Source organism: Typopeltis vanoorti, chromosome 14, assembly GCF_054136105.1.
Source record: "Typopeltis vanoorti isolate ZY-2024b chromosome 14, IOZ_Tvanoo_1.0, whole genome shotgun sequence".
In the NCBI taxonomy this organism is placed as follows: Eukaryota; Metazoa; Arthropoda; class Arachnida; order Uropygi; family Thelyphonidae; genus Typopeltis; species Typopeltis vanoorti.
In genome coordinates, this window is record NC_143562.1 from 94,728,514 (window position 1) to 94,753,054 (window position 24,541).

At 39.0% G+C, this 24,541-nt stretch overlaps 1 protein-coding gene across 3 annotated transcripts in view; it reads left to right on the plus strand.

Annotated features, from left to right (window-relative positions):
• The window catches only part of LOC150099775 (mitochondrial amidoxime reducing component 2-like), a 229,233-nt gene that overhangs the window by 128,907 nt on the left and 75,785 nt on the right, over positions 1-24,541 (plus strand). For all 3 annotated transcript variants that reach the window (XM_090404065.1, XM_090404067.1, XM_090404066.1), the window contains exon 5: positions 17,227-17,367. In XM_090404065.1, coding sequence (XP_090260191.1) covers positions 17,227-17,367 — 141 coding nt within the window. The remainder of the gene's footprint in view (positions 1-17,226; positions 17,368-24,541) is intronic.

Below are 24,541 nucleotides of genomic sequence, written 5' to 3' on the forward strand. Positions count from 1 at the left end.
GAATGCTAGAAGAGGAGAGAATGGAAACAGTAGGTGAGACGGAATGAGAGAGAGGTATGGGAGTACTAGAAGAGGAGAGAATGGAAACAGTAGGAGAGAGGTATGGGAGTGCTAGAAGAGGAGAGAATGGAAACAGTAGGTGAGACGGAATGAGAGAGAGGTATGGGAATACTAGAAGAGGAGAGAATGGAAACAGTAGGAGAGATGGAATGAAAGAGAGAGGCATGGGAATGCTAGAACAGGAGAGAATGGAAACAGTAGAAGAGGGAATGAGAGAGAGGTCTGGGAATGAAAGAAGAGGAGAAAATGGAAACAATAGGAGAGAGAGAGGGGGAATGGTAAGAGATATAATGTATGGGGACTCAGTGATCCGTGGTGTTCAAGATAGGATGCGTGAGGAGTGTTTGCCAGGGGGAATGATAGAAAGTGTGGCTTTGGCAGTTAAGCGAGGTGAAAGGGTGGATGAGATGATTGTGATGGTGGGAACAAATGATTTGAGTGGTGGTGTAAATAGGGCAGCGAGAGATATGAGATTCTTGCTTGAGGTGGTACGAAAGAAGACACAGAGAGGAAAGATTGTATGTGTTGCCTAGGTATGATAATGACAAGCCGAGCAGAAGAGCAGTAATATTGAATGACATAATAGCTAGAATGTGTGACAAGAGAGGACTGGTATATGTGGATGCTTGGAGTGCGTTTGAAGACAGAGAGGAAGTGTATGCAAGAGACCACTTACATTTGAATGAGGAAGGACGTAGGCATCTGGAGAGATTGCTGTTCTGAAAAAGTAAGTGTGTCCCTTCTCCCAAGTACCCATTCCCACAGGAGTGGCTTTTTTGTGGGAATGGGTACTTGGGAGAAGGGGGACAACATCAGGTAACACTGAGCACAGTGGAGTCTAGAGGGGATAATGCTGAGTATAGAAACAACGGCATTTATATGCCATATACTAATGCCAGAAGTATCCGGAACAAGGGAGAGGAATTGGTGGCACAGATAGCATCAGCCTGGCCAAAAATTATTGGGATCACTGAGACATGGTTCACAGAAGAGGATATCATAACAGGAATAGAAGTCTCTGTGTACAGCATTTTTTGGCAGGATAGGAAAGGAAAGCATGGTGGTGGAGTACTACTTATGATAAGTGACGACCTATGTCCTCTAAGAGTGGAGACTTTGGAAGGCAGTGGCACTAATGATTTTGAAAGCATATGGTGTGAGGTAGAGGTGGGAAAGACAGGATATTTAGTGGGGTGTTGCTACAGACCCAGGAGCACAGAGAGGGTGGGGACCAGGAAATGTTTGGACAGTTCAGTTTGGCAAGTGCAAGAAGAATGATTGTTATGGGAGATTTTAACTACAGTAGTATGAATTGGGATTGGGCAGAGGAAGATGCATGTAGCAATAAGGGAATGGAATTTCTAGAATTCTTGAGGGACAAATGTCTTAGGCAACATGTAATAGAGGGAACAAGAGGTTCAAGAGTTTTGGATTTGGTTATAGCATCAGAAGAGTTGATAATAACTGAGATGACATCTCTCCCACCAGTTGGAGAGAGTGACCATATGGTTTTGACTTGGAAAACGAATAGACATGCAGGAGTATCAAAGAGACGGGAACATGTGTGGAATTATAAGACAAGTGATTATAATAGCCTAAGACGTCAACTTGGTGAAGTTTCATGGAGGGAGGAATTGGAACGCCAGGATATCATTAGTGCATGGAAAATTATGAAAGAATATTTGTTAGCAACAATGAACAAGAGGACACAATTTGGAGTAAGTGGATGACAAACAATATTAAACAGGAATTGTATGCGAAAAAGAGGCTGTGGAAGAGATATAATGAGACAGGAGAAGAGAAGATGCATGAAGAGTATAAGACACAGTCCAGAAGAGTGACTAGTTTGGTAAGGAAGATGAAACTGGAATATGAGAGGAGATTGGCCCTAAGATCCAAAGAAAATCATAGGGAATTTTTTAGATATCTAGCCAGTAGGAGGAGAAATGACTGTGGGAGAATGATAATATTGTGGGATAAAAATGGGAATAGAGTGACTGATGCAGAGGAGACATAGTGGAATTGTTCAATGAACACTTTATTGGAGTATTTCATCCTGGAGGAGTCAGTTTTAATGCCTAGTTGGGCAGATTCGAGGTTTAGAGGAGGAGAGTGTGTTTCAAATACTGTGGATGTCAGTAAAGCTGTGGGACTGGATGGTATTTCACAACAAGTTTTGAGAGAATGTGCTAACGAACTGACAGTGCCTTTTACCTGGCTTTTCAATGAAAGTCTGGCTGCGGGAAAGGTGCCCATGGAATGGAAGGAAGGTAAGATAGTGCCATTGCATAAGGGTGGTAGCAGACTGAAAGTGTCTAATTAGAGGCTAGTTTGTGTGTCATCAGTAGTTAGTAAGATCTTGGAGAAAGTAGTAAAGGACTGTATACAGCATTGGGCAGATGAGGATAATGTTACCTGTGAGAGTCAACATGGATTTGTGAAGGGGCGCCCTTGTTTTAGAATATATGCTAGCCTTTTATGATAAAGTTACAAGCGCATTAGATGAGAGAAAGGCATATACTGCCATTTTCTTAGACTTAGTGAAGGCATTTGACAGGGTGCCACATGATAAGCTGATATTTAAGTTGCAGCACATGGGTCTGGATGTCAGATTGGTCAACTGGATTCAGGTTTGGCTGTCTGATAGGTATCAGAGAGTTGTGTATGGTGGGACCAGTTTCAAGGAAGCAGAGGGTTACAAGTGAGATCCCACAGGACTCAGTACTGGGATCCATATTGTTTAACCTTTATATCAATGACATTGTCAGTGGATTGCAAGGGAATATTCAGTTGTTTGCAGATTATGCGAAGCTGAGAAGAATTATTAGTAATAGTGCAGATGCGGCAGCCCTGCAAGAGGATTCGAATAGGCTAGATAGATGGGGCAAATGAATGGAGGAGGGATGTTGGTTTAATGCAGCAAAATGTAAGGTCTTGAGGTTTGGGAAACATCGATGGGACACTGCATACTCTATGGGAGGAGTTATACTGGAGGAAGTAGGGGAGACAAGAGATCTGGGGTTGATGATTGATAGAAACCTGAAATTTAGGGGACATATTGCAAAGGTGGTGAAAGTAATTCAGAGGATTGCTGCAATAATGAGAAGGATGCTGACTTACAGAGATAAAACAGCAGTTATCATTCCGTTGTATAAGACTCTGACCAGACAATACGTGGACTATTGTTCTCAGATTTGGTCTCCAGTATTTGAAGGGGATAAATTAACTATGGAAAGGGTACAAAAGTGGATAACAAAGATGGTTTCAGGACTGTACAATGATAGTTATGAGGATCGGCTGAGGGAATGTGGACCGTAGAGTTTGGTGGATAGAAGGAGAGGTGATATGATTGAAACTTTTAAACTGTTGACAGGTGGTTATAGGGTTGACACTGGGGAGTTTTTTCGCTTGGTTGAACAGCGGGAAGGAGTTATGAAAGAAAACTGTGAGCAAGAGGGTGAGCAGTGGTTTCTTTGCATGGAGGGTGGTTGAACCATGAAATGCATTGCCTGATGGAGTGGTGAGAGTGAGAACAGTCAATGAGTTTAAGGAGTGGTATTATAGAATTTGTTTTTTTTAGGAAGGACCTCCAATGATGAGTCTTTTGAATCCATGGAGGCCTGAATAATAATAATAATAATACTCATGACGAACTCATTTCACTGCTCAGGAAAAAAAAAAAAATGTCCTCAAGTCCTTTATAACTACACTCCTGCATGGTTTCCAGTAATGAACTCTCACTCACTCTCTCTCTCTCTCTCTCTCTCTCTCTCCTCTTATGTACAGAAAAATATCTTGTGTATCATTCCTGTAAAAAATCCCTTTAGTAGCTTGTGTGTTTCTATCATACATAGATATATATATATATATATCTTTCTGCCTGTCAACCTGTCTCTATTTTGGTCACTTACTTTTGGATATTCTCCATATCCTCAGTTTCAAGGAACTCAAGTGATTAGAATTGTGTGCATTATCCAGATGTGGTTGTATCAAAGTTTTACGAAGGAGGATAATAATCTCTTTATTTCTGCTTGTCAGTGTTTTCTTTAACTAGATAATCTAAGCTACTATATCCACTTTTGCAATATATCCTCTGAACGTTAACTTCCTGGCCACAGTGAACTTCAGATCTATTGTTTACTCAGTCCATGTTTTACTCTGTAATTTTTGATTCCAAAATGTATATTTTGGAACGAAACAAGTAACTTTTTCACTTTCAATCTCTGCATCCTGAAAGCTTCACTAATATCCTTACTATTTTCACTTAGTAAATATGATTTCACCACTTTCTTCAAGCACTTCTCTCATGATAGAATCACTTTACAAAACTTCTTATTTAGTAGAATTTTTATTTGTGTGTGTGTGGTGAGTTTTCATCTTTAGCTTATGTTTAGAAAAGAAGTTGTTCACTGTATATTGCATTGTGTATTGGTTGATCTGGCACCATTGTGTAACAGAATAGTGGTGGCAGGTAAATATGCCCAAGAAATTATATTCTTGGCTTAATACTTTATTCAAGTGTAAGCAAACAAAGTTTGCATGTGAAGTGACTTCACTACTGGGCAACTGATGTATAGCAACTTCACATCACTTACCTTAGTATCCCATAATGTAAAGCGCGTGGTTAGCCTAGTGGCTTTGCGCTTTGTAACCATATGCCTGGGGGAAGGAGTGCCCTAGGTTCGATTCCCGTCAACGACTTGAGGAGCTTAAGGATCTTCCTCAGCCATAGCCAAGTTAGCCTTGGGCGTGGACAGCAGGGTTTTCTCTGCCAGTTTATCTGGTGTTTTTCATCTTGCAAGCAGGTAGGATGTTCTAGTGTGATGTAGACAGCTGGTGGTTTTCCAGTCAATTCTGTGTAAGGTATTCAGGGCATGATCAGAAAGGCCAGCTTCACCATAATTATTATATTTAATGTGTCGTTTATGTTCTTTTTGTCTAATAGGAATAGTGCGTCCTGTTTCTCCTATATATGGTATGTTGCAAGTACAGTAAATCCGGTATATTCCAGGATGAGCTAGTGGAGGGAGTGGGTCTTTGGATGAGTTGAGTAAGTTTTTTAATTTTGCAGGAGGTTTAAAGGTGGCTTTGAGGTTGTACTTTTGTAGTACTCTGTTTATTTTGTCTGATATTCCTTTAATGTAGGGAATGGTTATAGTTTTACTGTAGTCTGGTTTGTCTTTGTTTTTTATTGTGGTTTTGTAGAGAATTTTGTTTATAGTATTTTGGCTGTATCCATTTTTTTGTAGGTTATTACTGATAATTTTAAACTCCTCTTTCAGTGCCTGTTCACTGGAACAAATTGTCTGAGCTCTGTTTTTTAGCGTGTTGATAACACCTAGTTTTTGTGTTGGGTGGTGGTAGGAGTTTATGTGTATATATTGTCCCGTATGTGTCGGTTTTCGGTAAACAGTGAAGGAAAGATTGCCCGAGGGAAGACGTGTGACAAGTGTATCTAGAAACGGAAGTGTGTTGTGTTTTTCAATTTCAATTGTGAACTGTATGCGTTTGTGTTGTTTGTTTAGATGGCTAAGGATTGTGTGTAATGTCTGGCAGCCATGGGACCAGATCGCGAAAACATCGTCAATGTATCTAAGCCAGACTTTGGGTTTTAGAGGGGAGGAATCTAGGACAAGTTGCTCAAAATGTTCCATGTAAAAGTTAGCAATAGGGGGGGATAATGGCGAGCCCATGGCTGTGCCTTCTTTTTGTAAGTCGAAGGCGTTTTGCCATACAAAATAACCTGACCGTAATACATCCGCAAAAAGCGCCGTGATATCTGGAGGGAATTTGTTTTGTAGGAGAAGGATTGTATCATTGATTGGGACATTCGTCAAGAGGGCAGAGATGTCAAAACTGACTAATAAAACATCTTTTTCTAATGTAATGTCTTTTATGATGTTTATGAAGTATTGTGTGTTTTTGATATAGGAGGGGGAATGACCTAGCAAAACTCGTCTTTCAGTGCCTGTTCACTTTCAGTGAACAGGCACTGAAAGACGAGTTTAAAATTATCAGTAATAACCTACAAAACAATGGATACAGCCAAAATACTATAAACAAAATTCTCTACAAAACCACAATAAAAAACAAAGACAAACCAGACTACAGTAAAACTATAACCATTCCCTACATTAAAGGAATTAAAGGAATGGTATGAACGGAAATGCAAGGAAGCCTGCGAGATTATCAGCAACCACCTCAATATGAACAACAATGATGGTTTAAAAATCCCAAACATACGGAAGGCATATATTATTATTATTATTATTGTTCCAGGAAACTCCAAGGAGTCGACAGACTCATCGAGGGAGGCCCTAACATCATGTCTGGAACAACTATTCAACATTCACACAGTATCTATCATATCTTGTCTTGAACTCATTCACAGTCGTAGCACCCACAATAGACTCTGGAAGCTTATTCCACTCATTCACCACTCTCCAAGTAAAAAACCTAACTCTAACACCCTTGTCAACCACGCTCTTGCCCAGCTTCCATGCATGGCCCCAAGTCCTCCCACCACCAGTCATATTTTCAAAAATATCTTCTGGATCAATCTTATAAAAACCCTTCAGTAATTTGAATGTCTCAATCATATCACCCCTCCTTCGCCTATCGTCCAATTTCTGCAACCCACAAATCCTCAACCTATTCTCATAAGGTTCATTCCACAGACCTGCTATCATCTTGGTCACTCGTCTCTGGACCCTCTCCACTTCCTCCCCATCATGAAGAAACCCTGGTGCCCATAACTGGGCACAGAAGTCCAGATGGGGTCTTATCAAGGCTCGATACAGAGGAACAACAACTTGTTTGTCTCTGCATGTTAAAGTATTTTTCATAAGCCAAGTGATTTGGTGAGCTGTTTTAGTCACTTTTGCAATGTGCCCTCTAAACTTCAACTCCCTATCCACCAGCACTCCCAAATCCCTGGCCTCATCAATCTCCTGGAGTACGGTTCCACCAATGCGATATACTGCTGCTGTTCTTTTCACCCCAAAGTGCATAACCTAACACTTTGCCACATTAAACTGACATCCATTTTTCCTAGCCCAGTCCTCCAAACTATCCAAATCATCCTGTAAAATTTTGACATCCTGTGCACTCACAATCGCTCTACCCAACTTTGCATCATCAGCAAACAAGTGAACACTTCCTCTCATATCCTTTCCAATATCATTGATGAACAAATTGAAAAGCAGTGGTCCAAGAACAGAGCCCTGCGGCACTCTACTAGTCACAAGACGTCTTTTTGACTCCACTCCTGAATAAACCACCCTCCTATCCATCTTACCAACCCTATATCTATCCCCATCTGCTCCAGTTTACTGATTAGGGTTCCATGTGGTATCCTGTCAAAGCCTTGGCAAGGCCCAGCAGTATCACTGTAAACCCATTACCCCTATCCAGTTCAGCCGTCACTGTGTTATAAAACGTGAGCAAGTTACTGAGGCATGATCTACCCTTCACAAAACCATGTTGTCCCCCATACAATATCCCATTTTCATCTATCCAATCCTGTATTCTTTTCTTGACTAATTTCTCTAAGACCTTGACGATGATTCCTGATATGCTAATCGGTCGGTAATTTACAACACCAGACTTGGAACCACATTTATGCAGTGGAACTATTTTCCCCTCCTTCCACCTGCTCAGGACTAACCCAGATCCAAGACTCAAATTAAACAAAATGGTCAAGGGTACTGACAATTCTTTAGCTGCTTCTCGTACTACACGAGCTGGTATACCATCCAATCCGACAGATGTATTGACATTGAGGTTATGCAATAGACTACTCACCTCCACTTCATTCACCACAATTCCCGTATAATCTACTGGTTTATTCGTTTCTGCAATGTCACCACCTGGATGATATATTCTTGCAAAGTGCTCACTCAGTAACTCAGCTATCTCAACTGATTCAGTTACCTCCCTACCATCGACATTCTTTAAAATCATTCTACCATGTACATTTTTCCTTTTACTTGCTACATATCTAAAAAACTGTTTAATATTCTCTTTAGCCTGCATAGCCAATGTTCTTTCGTTATCCTTTTTTGCTTTTCTTATCACACTCGTCACCCTTCTGGCCTGCGCTTTATACCGTTCTTTCTTTTTTTGCAGCTCAAGCTTAATGGTGTTATTCATCCATTTAACCCCCACTTGATTTATTATTCAGACTCTCGGTATACAGTCAGCCATTGCTTCATGCAAGCACTTCTTAACTACCTCCCATGCACTATCAACTTCTAGTCCTTACAGTTGTACATGCCATGGCACTGAGCCACTCAAACTCCTAAGCTTGGCATACTTTGCAGCCCGATAATTCCACATGTACCCTGTCTTAATTGAAAATTCTACACCTTTAGCCACCTCCCAAGTCAAGACCCTATGATCACTCTCACCGATTGGTGGAAATGTGGTCATATTTGTTACAGCCAAATCCTCAGATGTAATTACTAGATCAAGCACTCTCTGACCCCTAGTATTTTCCATTACATGCTGTCGCAGATAGTTATCCCTTAATAACCGCATAAAATCCAATTCCTTCCTCCCGTGTGTCCTCTCCTCACTCCAATCAATGCGACCATAGTTGAAATCTCCCATAATAATCACCCTCCTTCCACTCATTTCTTCTATTTGCTTGTGCATACTGTCACCACCATCTTTTCCATCACCTGGTCTATAGCAGCACTCAATTGTATATTTAGTTCTGCTAGCCACAATCTCACACCAAATGGCCTCAAATGTGCTCTTTTCTCTATCCTGCAATTCAACTTCTATTCTCCTTGGCTGTAGCTCATCAGCTATCATCAACAATACTCCTCCCCCCATTTTATTCTCTCTGTCATTCCTGAATACACTATACCCATCACATTCAATCCCACTAGCTATATCATCTACAGTCAGCCATGTTTCACTAATACCAATAACCTGTGGTCTGGAAGTGCCAACCATGGCCAAAAACTCTTCCTTCTTGTTCCTAATACTCCTAGTATTAGTGTACATGAATTTAAGACCCCCATTAGCCCCAACCCTACCTTGATGCCTTATATTAACTATCCCACTCTGGTTTGTTGTCCTTATTTGCTCTAGCATATTATATTCATTCTTACATTCAACTGCCTCCCTAAGGACTGTATATCTACTCCCCCCCTTAACAAATCTAGTTTCCCTGAATTTGCACATCCACTACATTCAGCAACACTTTCTCAAGTCTTCTTACACCATAACCATTCAAATGCAAGCCATCCATCTTATATAGATCCTTTCGCCCATCAAACTCACTCCACACGTCCACAAATTCCACACCACTCGTCGTACATAACCCACGCATAAAGTCATTCGCAACTATGGCCCTCCTTTTAAACATTTCACTGTCATACCGTTGCAAAAGACTAATCATTCTAACTCTCTCACTCTTTTCTTTTGCTATCTCAAACAATTCATTCAGGTCTTCTATCATTTCCATTTTATCTCCTTTCAAATCATTCGTACCTGCCACAACAATCATTTCTTTCTCCCTTTCCTTTTGCTCTCTAATAGACATTCGACCTTCCTCACCAACAACAACTATTAACAGGACTGTAGAAAATCCAGTATTTTAAATCAAAAATAGGAATTGTAATACTAAAAATAGGACACCAATTGTTTCTGAAAGAAAACCATCTAAAAGAATGTTTATTCCTGTCATTGTAAAAATAGAATTTAGCTTGATGTAAAAAAAAAAGTTTTATTTTTATTTTATTATTTTTTTTTTTCACCAGAGGTCACGCCAGTAGAATAACGTGATCAAATCATTGTTTCTCTAGCTTACAGTTAATGATGTAACTCAGCTTGTTCTGTATACTTATGTACGCTCCAGATGATGATCTTGATGTGAAGATCGAAACGTCGGGATAATAAAAAAGTTTTTTAACACGGTTGGTTGTAAATTCCATAAAATTTTTAAAATGAATGCTGATCACCGTGTAACCCTAAAAGAAAGGACTAATACAAGGGAATTTTTTCTGCTATGTGGCAAGCAAGAGGGAAAATAATTATGGCAGGTTAATGCTGGTGGATAGCTATGGTAGCAGAGTAACCATAGCAAATGATATACACTGTTGAATACTTCATCAGTGTATATCATAGTGGGTGTGAATGATGCTGTGCAACATGTAGAACAGAGGCAAGAATTAGGAGAATTAAAGGTGAAAGAATCACAGGTGTATCAAGTGTTGCTTGTATTAAATGTTAATAAGGCTGTAGGAATAGATGACATATCGCCATGTATTTTTAAAGAATGTGCAAAAGAGTTAGCCATGCCCATGTTCTGGTTATTTAATGATGGTCTTGCAGTGGGTAGTTCCTTAGGTGTGGAAAGAAGAATAATACGTCTCCACAAGCAAGCGTGGTTCGAGAGCAGAAGTTTCCGATTATAGACCAGTCTGTATATCTGCAGTTGTGATCAGACTGTTGGAAAAATTGGTTAGAAATAGAATACAGGATTGGGTTGAACAACATAAGATTTTCTATGATGGATGGTCAGCATGGGTTTGCGAAGGGCAGGTCTTGTTTTAGAAATTGTTTATTATTATTATTATTATTATTATGTGACACCTCCAGGGAGTTCAAAGACTCATCAAGAAAGGGCACCTACTCTACAACTCTTTGTCTGCACCTCTCAATCCATCAGCTACAATGAACTGCAACTACCATTATCATATACACCGATGCCATCTACTGCCCACCACCACCACGATTAGTATTTTCACAGAAAATCACAGACATCCATGACAAAAGTTTGAACATGCAGACTTTTCATTTTAGAGTGGATACGCTAACCACTCACCAGGCCAGTTTATGTTTTACGATAAAGTGACAAATGTGTTAGATAAGGAAGAATCGTATACAGTGATATTCTTGGACTTCACAAAAGCATTCGATAGATTACCACACGAGAAGTTGGTGTATAAGCTGCAGAGAATAAGAATAGATAGTATATTCATTAGATGGTTTGGAGACGGACTCTCTGAACAATACCAGCAAGTTGTGTATTATGGAGCTGTGTCTCAGAAAAGGAAGGTGACCAGTGGTGTGCCTCAGGGTTCTGTTCTTGGGACCCCCACTACTGTTTAACTTGTTTGTTAATGATATTTATTATTATTGCTGTTATTAATATCTGACCTCCATGTAGTTGAAGACTCGTTGTGGGAGTAAACACTAATGCACACAATATTCATCCAAGCATGAGTTAACCACCTTACCGGCCATTATGGATCAAATATGCTTCGTATCCATCATATATTTAAATGTAATACCAATGGTATTACAATTTTAATATGCACTTCGCATCCATGGTAACCTGGACGTATATATAAGTCTTGGCCAGTAGCGTGGTTAAACTGATTCATTGTGTCTACATTCACAACACACTCAGGCAATGCATTCCACTCACCAACTACTCTCCAGTCAAAGAACCTGCTCCTCACTTCTCTACTTGCACCGACCTTATACAGTTTCCAGTGATGGCCTCTTGTTCTCCCCCCCCCCAACTAGCTTATATGTCTCAATAATATCCCCCCCCCTTCCTCCTATTCACGAGGCTTTGCAATTTACATTCTCTACATCTGTCCTCATACTCCACATTCCAAAGATCACTAGCTACCTTTTGTTAATCTTCTCTGGACCCTTTCCAACATATCCTTTTCACCAGGAAAACCTGGTGATTAAATCTATGCACAATAATCCATATGAGTAGGGATCCCAGATACAGTGGAAAAAAATACGGGACACTTATGACTGAGGGTGAAAGTTTAGTATGCGCATTCATCACATATGCCAGTCTTACAAAATGATTCTAACTTTCCAAACATGTGCATGGTAAGGTTTACTATGCACACACTTTACTAAGTATGAGTAAACAAATAGTAAATCAAATTGTTAGGCTGCATATCTTCATTAAGCCACTTTAAGTTGCCTTCAAATAGTTTTTTACTTACTATTATAGATACAAAATAGATTGTTAATACAGTAATGCTCTTCTCACTTGACAATATTCTTATTAATCAATCAGTCTTGCTCACTCTTGCAATACTTTTCTGAAGAATGAATTTTACTTGACAATTGTTTGTTTTTAAGAATCATGTCATGAAAAGCTACACAATCCTTCTCAAAGCTACACAACTCTTCTGCAGCAAGATTCTTTTCCACTTCCCCCATCTCTTTCTTGGTAAAGAAATCACTGACTTTTGCACTTGCACTAACTCGAGATGCAGATTTATGTCTTTTCGTAGCAATGTGCTGGGTAATGTCGAACTTTCTGCCATGCTCGATGCTAAACAAGCTACCACAAACTGTACCGAAATTGAGTTTTTAAAGCGTCTGTATAAGCACACTTTTCAGTATTTTCAACGTTCAACAGGGCCACAGGAGAATTGAAAACCATGCATTTTAACAGCAGCAGTACAGTAACTAATACTCTGCAAGCACCAACCTGTTTCTCTCAGAGCAAGTTTCTAAAATGGCATGGGTCAAGCGGACTGTTTCGTGCTTTTTTAAAGCTGAGCCAATATCATGGCACGTGCCAAAATGTCAATGCACATGCACACTTTTCTAACGAACTTATCATTGTTGCAGTATTGCCATCACTTGCCTTGAGAAAATAACAACACGTCTATAGTTCCCTGTAATGACGGAGAGCGATGTTTGTAATAGAATAGAAATTGTGACTCATCAATTTTGTTATTCAATCTTGAACTCTAAAATACAGGACAAAAAGCTGTCCCGAAGAACTTTCTCGGGACAATGGGATGCATTAGCCAAAAAACGGGATATTTTATGGGACGTCTAGAATCCCTATATATGAGGCCTGATCAAGACCTCATATGGATAATTGTGCATAGATTTGCATTATAACCTTTTTTTATTTCTATATGTCAGGGTCCTCTGCATGATTGCCATTATCTGATGTGATGTCTTCATAACTTGTCTAATGTGGCCCATGAATTTCAGATCCTTGTTCACCATCATTCCTAGATCTCATCTCCCTCCTCTACTTCCTTTAAAGTTTCCCCACCAAGTGTATACTTTTCAACATTGAACTGATAGTTCCACTAACTTGCCCATTCATGCAATCTATTCAAGTCCTCCTGCAAGGCCATAATATCTGCTTGACTCTGTATTGCTCTCCGCAGTTTTGCATAATCTGCATATCACCAATTAAACCCATCCCAATATCATTTTCATCCAAATTGGACAACAATCTTCTCAAAACTGACACCTTCAGTAGAACACCACTAGTGACCTTCCTCTTTTGTGATATTGCATCCCCATATACAACTTTCTGATACCTATTTGACAGCCAGTCACTGATCCAACTCAGAAGTCTGTTATCCAGTTCCATCTGTTGCAATTTACTTAACAGCTTGTTGTGTGGCAGTCTATCAAAAACTTTCGCAAATCAAAGTACACCACTGTATACGCATCTTTCCTGTCCAAGGTATTTGTCACCTTGTTATAACACATAAGTAAATTAGGAAATCATTATATTCCTTTAACAAACCCATGCCGATAACCACAGAGAATACTGCTTTTATCAACTCATTTCTGTATCATACTTTTCACCAATCTGTCTAGTACCTTCACCACAACTCCAGATATACAGATTGGCCTATAATTTGAAGCCAAAGACTTATCACCACCTGTATGCAGTCGAATAAATTTACTTTCTTTCCACTCCCTTGGAACCTGTGCTGTTTTAAGACTTATTAAATTGTAATAGAATAGAAATTCTATTCTATTACAATTTAATAATGCCTGTTTAATAAGGCATGCCAATGCTACTGCAAATTCCCTGGAACATCCGTTAATAGGCATGGTGATATGTCACCAAATCCTATTGCGTTATTGACATTATTACCATTATTCATCTTGCTTCCTCAAATACTTCCAACTCACTCATGATTAATTCATCCTCTCTTATCTCCTCTACACTTTAAGTTGCTCATAATTCTACCTTGATGAGGATAAACATGCTAAGAAATTGATAACTGAATATCTCAATAATGTCTTCTGCAGCAGTTACCATTCTACCGTTTTCATCCATTACCATCATCTTATTATGATCGTTCTTCCTTCTATTTGTCACATATCTAAAAAAACACTTTAGGATTTTCTTTGCCTGATTTGCCAATTTCTGCTCATACTCTACTTTTGTTTTCCTTATTGATTATTACCATTATTCATCTTGTACTTTCTTCAAAGTACTTTCTTTTTGCAGATTTCATGCTTAAGCTCCACACTGATCCATTTTACTTCTGCCTTATTCAGCCTTTTGGCTTTCAGAATACATTCACACATTGATGCTGCTATGTATTTCTTTGTCAGTTCCCAAGCAGCATTTATTTCCTTACCACTCAACTCCTCATTCCATGCTATTGTTGTGTCGGAAAAAGTGCTGATTCACTATTGGTGAGTCATCCTGTTTCTGACCCAACATACGGTAACGATTAGAGATAAGGATAAGGACATACTTATGCCTCCAGAAGAAAAGCTAAAAGATAGTGTAGCTCACTCAGAAGTATGTCTAACCACCTTTAGTTGTAGATATTAAGTGATTTTGAGAAGCCCATAATTAAAGTTGATAATGTCTGTGTAAAAATTAACAAGGGAAAATTATGTATCAATACTGGAATGTTATTATTAGATGTATATAAGATATATGTATTAGAGCAATGTCAAAAACAGTTCGGAGTTGCGGTGACCAATCGGCCGCTGCTATGAGCATGACGTAGTCATCGAGAGAGGGTGCTCGCATTTACATAAATTAGATAACTGATTTAGTTAAAGGATTTTCTTGTTTTGTGGATTCTTTGTTTTGTGCATGCTTATTGTGGTATATTTTCCTTGCTTTGTTTTTCTTTCGGATTAAATCCGTAATGTCTTCTGGCAAATGGTTGGGCTTGAGGACAGTTGTGGTTGAGTCTATAGCAGCACCCAATATACAATTGGGTGCTGCTATAGACCAGGTGATGGAGTGGATGGTGGGGATAGTATGCATAAGCAAATAGAAGAAATGAGTGGAAGGAGGATAATTATTATGGGTGATTTCAATTATGGTAACATTGACTGGAAAGAGGAGAGGGCACATGGGAGGAAGGAATTGGATTTTATGCGGTTATTAAGGGACAACTATCTACGGCAACATGTATTGGAAAATACCAGGGGGCAGAGAGTGCTGGACCTATTAATTGCAACTGAGAATGTGGCTGTAACGAACATGACCATGTTGCCACCAATCGGTGAGAGTGACCATAAGGTCACGACTTGGGAGGTGGCTAAAGGAGTCGAATTTACAATTAAGACAGGGTACATGTGGAATTACCGGGCTGGTAAGTATGACAAGCTTAGGCGTGTGCTTGGCTCAATGCCATGGCATGTAAAACTGCAAGGGCTGGATGTTGATAGTGCATGTGAGGTGGTTAAGAACTGTTTGCAGGAGGCAATGGTTGACTGTATACCAAGAGTCCGAATAATAAATCAAGTAGGGGTTAAATGGATGAATAACACTATTAAGCTTGAGCTGCAAAAAAAGAAACAATTGTGGAGGGAATTTAAGGAGAAGGGTGACCATCAGGTGCAGGAACAGTATAAAGCTCAGGCCAGGATGGTAACAGGGGTGGTAAGAAAAGCAAAAGCAGATTACGAAAGGAAATTGGCCACGCAGGCTAAAGAGAATCCCAAACAGTTTTTTCAATATGTTGCAAGTAAAAGGAAAAATACTCATGGTAGAATGATCTTAAAAAATGCTGAGGGGTAGGGAGGTAACCGAATCAGTCGATATTGTGAAATTACTGAGCGAGCACTTTGCAAGAGTATATCATCCAGGTGGTGACTTTGCAGGAATGGAAGAACCAACAGCTTATACTGGAATTGTGATGAATGAAGTAGAGGTAACTAGTCTATTACAGAAACTCAATGTCAATACATCTGTGGGATTGGATGGAATACCAGCTCGTGTCGTACGTGAAGCGGCCAAAGAATTGTCAGTGCCCTTGACCATTTTGTTTAATTTGAGCCTCAGGACTGGGTCAGTCCCAAGGGGGTGGAAAGAGGTGAAATAGTTCCACCAAATCCAGCTTTTCCTCTACGGAGTAGTGTCTTCACTCTCATCATCATCATCTCTCATTAAAGAGTAGAGGTTCAGAAATCCTGGCCCTTCCATTTCAAACTTTTTAAGTGGCTTTTTAGTAGGCTTGGAGCCAGCCCTCTGTCCAGGGACTCTATCAGGGCGTCAGTGTCAACTTCACTCATTGCTAAAGATAGGAAGTGTTAGGACACCATTTGAGAACCGGATCCTAGAACCCATGTATGAAATCTCATAGATCCAATCGAGGATCTACCAGCAAAGAAAAATCCTGCAGTCCTGCCAGCAAGATCGAGTGATAGAAAAACACATGAAGTAACGGTGGAAGAGTTGTGATTTTCACTAGGCCTCAGCTAGTGAAACCAAACATCCACCACTGGTCCTCTTTTCGGGTGGGGCCTACACAGCTATTCACCTGATGCACATTTCATGCAGAGGGGGAGAAAGTAGAAATTCGAGCTGGGATGGAGCCCGTGCAATGTGAAAAGCATGAAACACCACTAAAATCAAACAGTTATCTAGCAGAAAGAAGCGAACATACCCATTCTCGGCAAATGTCCAAGCAGGAATCTGTGATACTACGGTTGAAGTAATGCAGAAGTCATATTTTCATATACAAGTTGCCAAAAGGTGTCACACCTTATTATTAAAATACTCTGGATTAGAGATAATTGTTGGAAGTTTTTCCACTTGGTTATACTATAAATTAAAGATACCAAGAAATTATATGCTTTGTTTAATCCTTTATTCAAGTGTAAGCAAACAAAGTTTGCACCTGAAATATAATCAGGACTAGTCTTTTGACTCCATGAAGTTATCTGCATTGTTTAAAAGTTGTCTTTAATAAGTTCTGGGGAATTTCATGTCTTGGTGTATCTACTTTTCTGTTTGTGTTGGTTGAAAAAGTACACTTTTTTTTGTCTTTATTAAAGTAATATATTTTGTGATCCTATTTCAGATATTGTGCATTACTAGGTTCATTAATGCTATTTTATTGATATAAATATACATTTTAATTATCTTATTTACTTCAGATGACTCTTCAGGATGATGCAAGTTTTCATTTACTGAGTCAGGCTTCTGTGGACTACCTCAACACTAAGTTGGCAAATTCTATTAGCCACCGCAACTTTCGACCCAATATTTTAGTAGAAGGATGTGGGCCCTTTGAAGAGGTTAGTTTTGTTTTGTATTCAAGTGATTTTTTTAATATAAATAAACTTTTTTTAATATAAATAAAAATAATATAAATAAAATTTCTATTACTCAAACAAAAGTTTCAAGATATACATAAGCTTGGATGTTGATTAATAATAATCTTGTGGTTTTTATGTAGTAAACAGAAAAAATAATAATAAAACTTATTTTTTATCTCATTTAGTATTTCACTTCTCTCTCAAAGATGTTAATAGAGAGATATTAACAATCATTTTGTATGTAGGGTCACTTAAAATAAAATAAAAGCACAGAATGAGCAAGAATGATTGATTATAAAATCACTCAGTAAAAGTTCTAGGATTTTGCAGTTGGTCTTCTTTGACTAATTGTAAAACAGTATTTGTTTTTCAAAGTGAATTTATCTGGCATCCTCAAATAACTGGAAAACTCAGTTTTACCAGTCCTTGAATGGCTTATCACTTGTTACTGATACCTGTCATAAAATATTTTAGTAAGTATTTCCTCTTCAGAAAGTACTATATATTATACTTAACAAGGAATTATATTCCTATTTTTATCCTTTATCCAAGCAGGAGCAAACAAAAGTTTCCTACCTTTCATGTAGGGCACCTCTTCATGATAGTGAGAATCTCCAGGCAATAATACTTGCCTTGTCATTATTCCTCTTTTTATATTTCTAGTATTCTTTTGCTCTAGTTTTAGTCTTTAACCTTCCTCTCTTCCAGACCACCCTCACTGGAATCCAGTGCCCTGCTCTAGTGTTTCTGTGTGGCACAATCCATGGATATATATGGAAATGGAGTTCTGGTAGTTACTCACTGCTTTGGTAAGATAGGTGGTCCTGGATGGCCCAGTTAGGATCAGTGGACTAATGGACTTGCCTACAAGGATCAACAGTGTTGCAATAAGTTTCATTTCCCCATGGTGTGTGGACAAGGTCCAAGGCTTGCTGTAGTGCAGTATATCATCTAGGGTAATCCTGACAATGCACTTCCAAACATATTCATTGATTTCTGGCTATTTGCATCCATGTGCAACTCCATGGTGCGCAAGGAGCTCTGGTTTTTCTTCCTCTGTCTCCAGCCAAGTACAGATACCATAGTGACAACAAGAGTAAGAAACAGAAAATATATGTGGTGCCTACATCTTTTCTTTATTATATATGCAACAAGTGAATGCTTGATGGAAAAATGTTTCTCTTCTTTATAAGAAGGATTTGGTAGGGTTGGCAGGATTACTAAAATCTGTGAAAGAAATAAACTCCATTCAAGAGATCTTTCTGTTTAGACATCCTCCGAGAAATTATTTGAGCAACTCCTTGGAATATCAGTTGGGGGAATACAAATCTCACCCCCCCCCCACACACACACAAAGATAAACTTTTCAAGAGGAATGATATTGGACTGGGACCTCTCCCACTTTTGCTCTGAATTAAAGGATAAATGAATGACAACCATATGTAGAATTTGCATATGTATGAATCGTATTGTGGTACTCACTAGGAATATCATCACTATATTTAACACACCTGAACCTCCAACATCAATAAAAGCAGGATATTGCAATTGCTATGTTAGGCTCTATATCTTGTATACTTTAAACTGGAACTGCTTTACACTTGCACTGCTTTAAATGTCAGAAATATGCTGAGACTGTCTATTCCCTGATGCAAAGTGCATCAGAAGAAAGACTGCAAGTGCAAAACACCCCAATGCCCTAATTGTGAAGAAGAATAGTAGTTTACTACTGACCATGGCAAACGTGGATGAAAATGAGATTGAAAAGATCAAGACCATATCAGGAGGGGAAGAGGAAGCAACTACTACAACTAGAGGAAAACGCTTATGCTGCGAAGGGCATAAGAGGATTTCAGGAAGTAAAGAAAGTTTCATGTCTGTCCCATGTTCTCACAGTTTAATCATCCCTGAGGGTAAGATTTACTTGCAGTCTCCATAATGTAAATTAGAAGAGGGGGAGGGGAGGTGCAACCTCTCCAGTATGGAAGTTAAGAATGCATGATCTTCCATCCAATAAATAAGACAGGATTTGTGTATTGGTAGAAGCATTGAAATTCAAAATAATACTGTATTGGCATATAAGATGATTTCTGAAGTTTAAAAAAAATGCTGAAACAAGGGGTCATCTTATACTCTGGGTATAAAATCTAAGCCTTGAAAAACATCTAATGATGGAATAGAGGATGAAATGTTGTGGGAGTATGAGAATGAAGAAGTCGGAACTATGGTTTGACATTCAAAGTGAAGGTTTTTAATACATGGTGCCTTAAGTGAGGAGCATTTTATTAAATATACTAATAAAACATATTGTAAACTGATTTTTAGGTTATTGGTATTTTGCTTTTATATTATGTTAATTAGCTAGTTAATATATTTGTATTTAAGAAATGTATTCTGTAGGGGAAGCATGTAGTTTTTATTCATTTAAATCCTAATGAAACTTAACTGGTGTGATTACATGAATTAAATTATACAGAAATTGAAAATTGGTATAAACATATCAAACAATTTTAATGGGAAGACGTCATTCATAAATTACAGTAAAGAAATTACCAATATGATTACTGTCCGACCACATATGCTAGAACCTTGGCTGTCACTGTGGAAAGAAGAGTCAGTTCATGTTGAAGGGGAGAAAGGAATAAGGCAATGTACGAATTCATCACAAACATGTGAAATCACATGCTTTATACATCAAATTTTCTAAATGTTGAACAAGCAAAATAGTTATCACTTTAAAAACTAGAATTTTCTTAAAAGAAAAGCTAATTTTCCAACGTATAATAATAAACACTCATCCAATGAAACACATTGATTACCCTATTATCTGAATGAATTCGCCTTCTTCTGCCATGTGCAGAAGTAACAAGGAGTCTTGCATCTGTAGTAAAACAATATATGTTTTATTTTTATATTTACACATTACATTAGTATAAGTAGAAGCAATATGTAAGAAGCTGTCAGTGGTAAGTGTAAAATTTGTGGTCCTCTTTTACAGTGAGTATAGCACAAAAATAAACATTTTGAAAAAAAATTTTTTTTGTGAAGATCGTCTTTATACATCCAATCATCTTGTACATATACAGTGCATATACAGTAATTAATTAACTATCACATCATCCACACTGCTATCTCTTTTCTGAAAATACCAATACAAGTAAAAATGTATAACCCCAAACACCAGACTTTTTATTGTAACTTTGGTATAGCCAGAAAAAAAGTAAGCAGGCAATTGTAATATCAGTTGTCGAAAGCTTTATTTGCATCATATCAAATTAAAGATGCCAAGAAATTATATTCTTGGTTTCATCCTTTATCTAAGTGTAAGCAAACAAAGTTTGTGCATAAAGTAACTTCATCACTGGGCAACTCGTACATAGAGGCTAATCATGTCACATTACTTGCCTTAGTATCAAATAATGCAAACTTCATATCCTTACAAACATGTATAATGCTATGCATTATGGGAAGGGTCACTAAGCAGGTACAAGAGAGCCTGATAGATATCAGGCTCTCTTGTACCCCTGATAGGGGTACAAGAGAGCCTGATAGTATTAGAAGAAAGAAATGACAGATAGATAGATAGTATGAGAGACAGAGAAAAGGCCTCAGCTCTTTTATATCATCATATAGCCAAAGGCTATCAGTTTTCCTTTTTCACCAATCTCATATCGACGAATGACCAATTGAAACTAAAGCATAAGTTGAAACTAAAGTACATATCCTTACGGACATGTATAACGCTATGTATTATGGGAAGGAGCGCTACCCAGACTAGTTTCGAACCTTTATTCAGGTGAAAAAAGTAATGGGTGCTCATCATACTCCTAGAGTAGTTAGTATAGGGGTGCAAGAGAGCCTGATAGTATACTGCCATTTTCTTAGATTTAGCGAAGGTATTTGATAGGGTGCCACAAGCTAATATTTAAGTTGCAGCACATGGATTTGGATGTCAGGTTGGTCAACTGGATTCAGGATTGGCTGTCCGATAGGTATCGGAGAGTTGTGTATGATGGGGCAGTTTCAAGGAGGCAGAGGGTTACCAGTGGTGTCCCACAGGGCTCATTACTGGGACCTATATTGTTTAACCTTTATATCAATGATATTGTCAGTGGATTGCAGGGGGGATATTCAGTTGTTTGCAGATGATGTGAAGGGTTATTAGTAATAGTGTAGATGTGGTAGTCATACAAGAGGATTTGAATAAGCTAGACCGATGGGCAAATGAATGGCAGCAAAATGTAAGGTCTTGAGGTTTGGGACACATCGATGGGATGCTGCATATTCTATTGGAGGAGTTATACTGGAAGTAGGGGAGACAAGAGATCTGGGGTTAATTAATGATCGATAGAAACCTGAAATTCAAGGACATATTGCAAAGGTGGTGAAGGTAACACAAAGGATTCCTGCAATAATAAGGACACTGACCTGCAGAGATAAGAGTTATCATTCTGTTGTATAAGATTCTGATCAGAACACACTTAGACTATTGTTCTCAGATTTGGTCCCCAGGATTTCAAGGGGATAAATTAACTGTGAAAAGGGTACAGAGGCAGATAACAAAGACAGTTTCAGGACTGTACAATGAGGATTGGCTGAGGAAATGTGGACTGCAGAGTTTGGTGGATAGAAGAAGGAAAGGTGATATGATTGGGACTTTTAAACTGTCAAGATATGGTTACAGGGTTGACACTGGGGAGTTCTTTCGCTTGGTTGAACAGCGGGAAGGAGTGATGACAAGGGGCCATCCCTGGAAGTTACGAAAGGAAACTGTGAGCAAGAGGGTGAGGAGTGGTTTCTTTGCATGGAGTGTGGTTGAACTGTGAAATGCATTGCCTGATAGAGTGGTGAGAGCTAGAACGGTCAATGAGTTTAAGGAGTGGTATGATAGACTTTGTGTTTCTTAGTGGGGGACCTCCCCTCGATGAGTGGTATGATAGACTTTGTGTTTCTTAGTGGGGGGGGACCTCCCCTCGATGAGTGGTATGATAGACTTTGTGTTTCTTAGTGGGGGACCTCCCCTCGATGAGTCTCGACAGACTTCATGTTCTTAGGAAGTACCTCCCATGATGAGTCTTGATTCAATAGAGTATGCAGCGTCCCATCGATGTGTTCCAAACCTCAAGACCATACATTTTGCTGCATTAAACTGACATCCCAGTCATTTGCCGATCTGTCTAGCTTATTCAAATGCTCTTGCAGGGCTACCACATCTGTACTATTACTAATAACCCTTCCCAGCTTCATATCATCCACAAATAACTGAATATCCCCCCTGACAATGTCATTATATAAAGGTTAAACAATATAGGTCCCGGTTCTGAGCCCTGTTGGACCCCACTTGTAACCCTCTGCTTCTTTGAAACTGCCCCACCATACACAACTCTCTGATACCTATCGGACAGCTAATCCTGAATCCAGTTGACCAATCTGACATCCAGACCCATGTACTACAACTTAAATATCAGCTTATCATGTGGCACCCTGTCAAATGCCTTTGCTAAGTCTAAGAAAATTGCAGTATATGCCTTTCACTCATCTACTGCTCTTGTAACTATATTATAAAAGGCTAGCATATTACTAAAACAGAGTGCCCCTTCACAAATCCATGTTGACTCTCACAGATAACATTACCCTCATCTGCCCAATGCTTTATACAGTCCCTCACTAATTTCTCCAAGATCTTAACGACTACCAATGACACACAAAACTGGCCTATAATTAGACACTTCAAGTCTGCTACCACCCTTATGCAATGGCACTATCTTACCTTCCTTCCATTCTCTGGGCACCTTTCCTGTAGCCAGACTTTCATTGAAAAGCCAGGTCAAAGGAGCTGTCAGTTCTTTAGCACAATCTCTCAAAACTTGTGGTGAAATACCATCCAGTCCTACAGCTTTACTGACATCCAGAGTACTCAGTATTTGAAACACACTCTCCTCCTGCACCTCTAAACCTCGAACCTGCCCTATCCCTCTAGTATTAAAATTTATCCCTCCAGGATGAAATACACCAATGAAGTATTCATTGAACAATTCCGCTATGTCCTCTGGATCAGTCACACTATTCTCATTTTATCCCACAGTGTCATTCTTCCACAATTATTTCTCCTCCTACTGGCCACATTGCTGAAAAAATTCCCTAGGATTTTCTTTGGATCTTAGGGCCAATCTCTTCTGATATTCCAGTTTTGCCCTCCTTACCATACTAGGCCTGTGTCTTATATTCGTCATGCATCTGCTCTTCACCTGTCTCCCTATATCTCTTCCATAGCTTCTTCACATGCATTTCCTGTTTAATATTGTTTGTCATCCACTTTACTCCAAATTTTGTCCTCTTCTTCACTTGTGGAATACAGTGCACTATTGCTGCTAACAAATGTTCCTTCACAATTTCCCAAGCACTAATGATATCCCAGCCTTTGAATTCCTTCCTCCACGAAACTTCCCCAAGTTGATGTCTATAGACTATTATAATCATCTGGTTTATAATTTCACATATGTTCCCATCTCTTTGATACTCCTGCATGCCTGTTTATCTTCCAAGTCAAAACCACATGGTCACTCTCTCCAACTGGTGGCAGAGATGTCATCTCAATTATTATTAACTCTTCTGATGCTATGACCAAATCCAAAACTCTTGAACCTCTTGCTCCCTCTATTACATGCTGCCTAAGACATTTGTCCCTCAAGAATTCTAGAAATTCCATTCCCTTATTGCTACGTGCATCTTCCTCTCCCCAATTTATACTGCTGTAGTTAAAATCTCCCATAACAATCATTCTTCTTGCACTTGCCACACTCAACTGTCTAAATATCTCCTGGTCCCCTCCCTCTGTGCTCCTTGGTCTGTGGCAACACCCCACTAATTATCCTGTCTTGCCCACCTCTACTTCACACCATATGCTTTCAAAATCATTAGTGCCACTTCCTTCCAAAGCCTCCACTCGTAGAGGACATAAGTCGTCACTTATGTCTATTATAAGTGACGACTTATAATATGACAACTTATGCTGTATCCTGCTACTTCTATTCCTGTTATTATATCCTCTTCTGTCAACCACATCTCTGTGAGTCTAATAATCTTTGGCCAGGCTGATGCTATCAGTGCCACCAATTCCTCTCCTTTATTCCAGATACTCCTGGCATTAGTG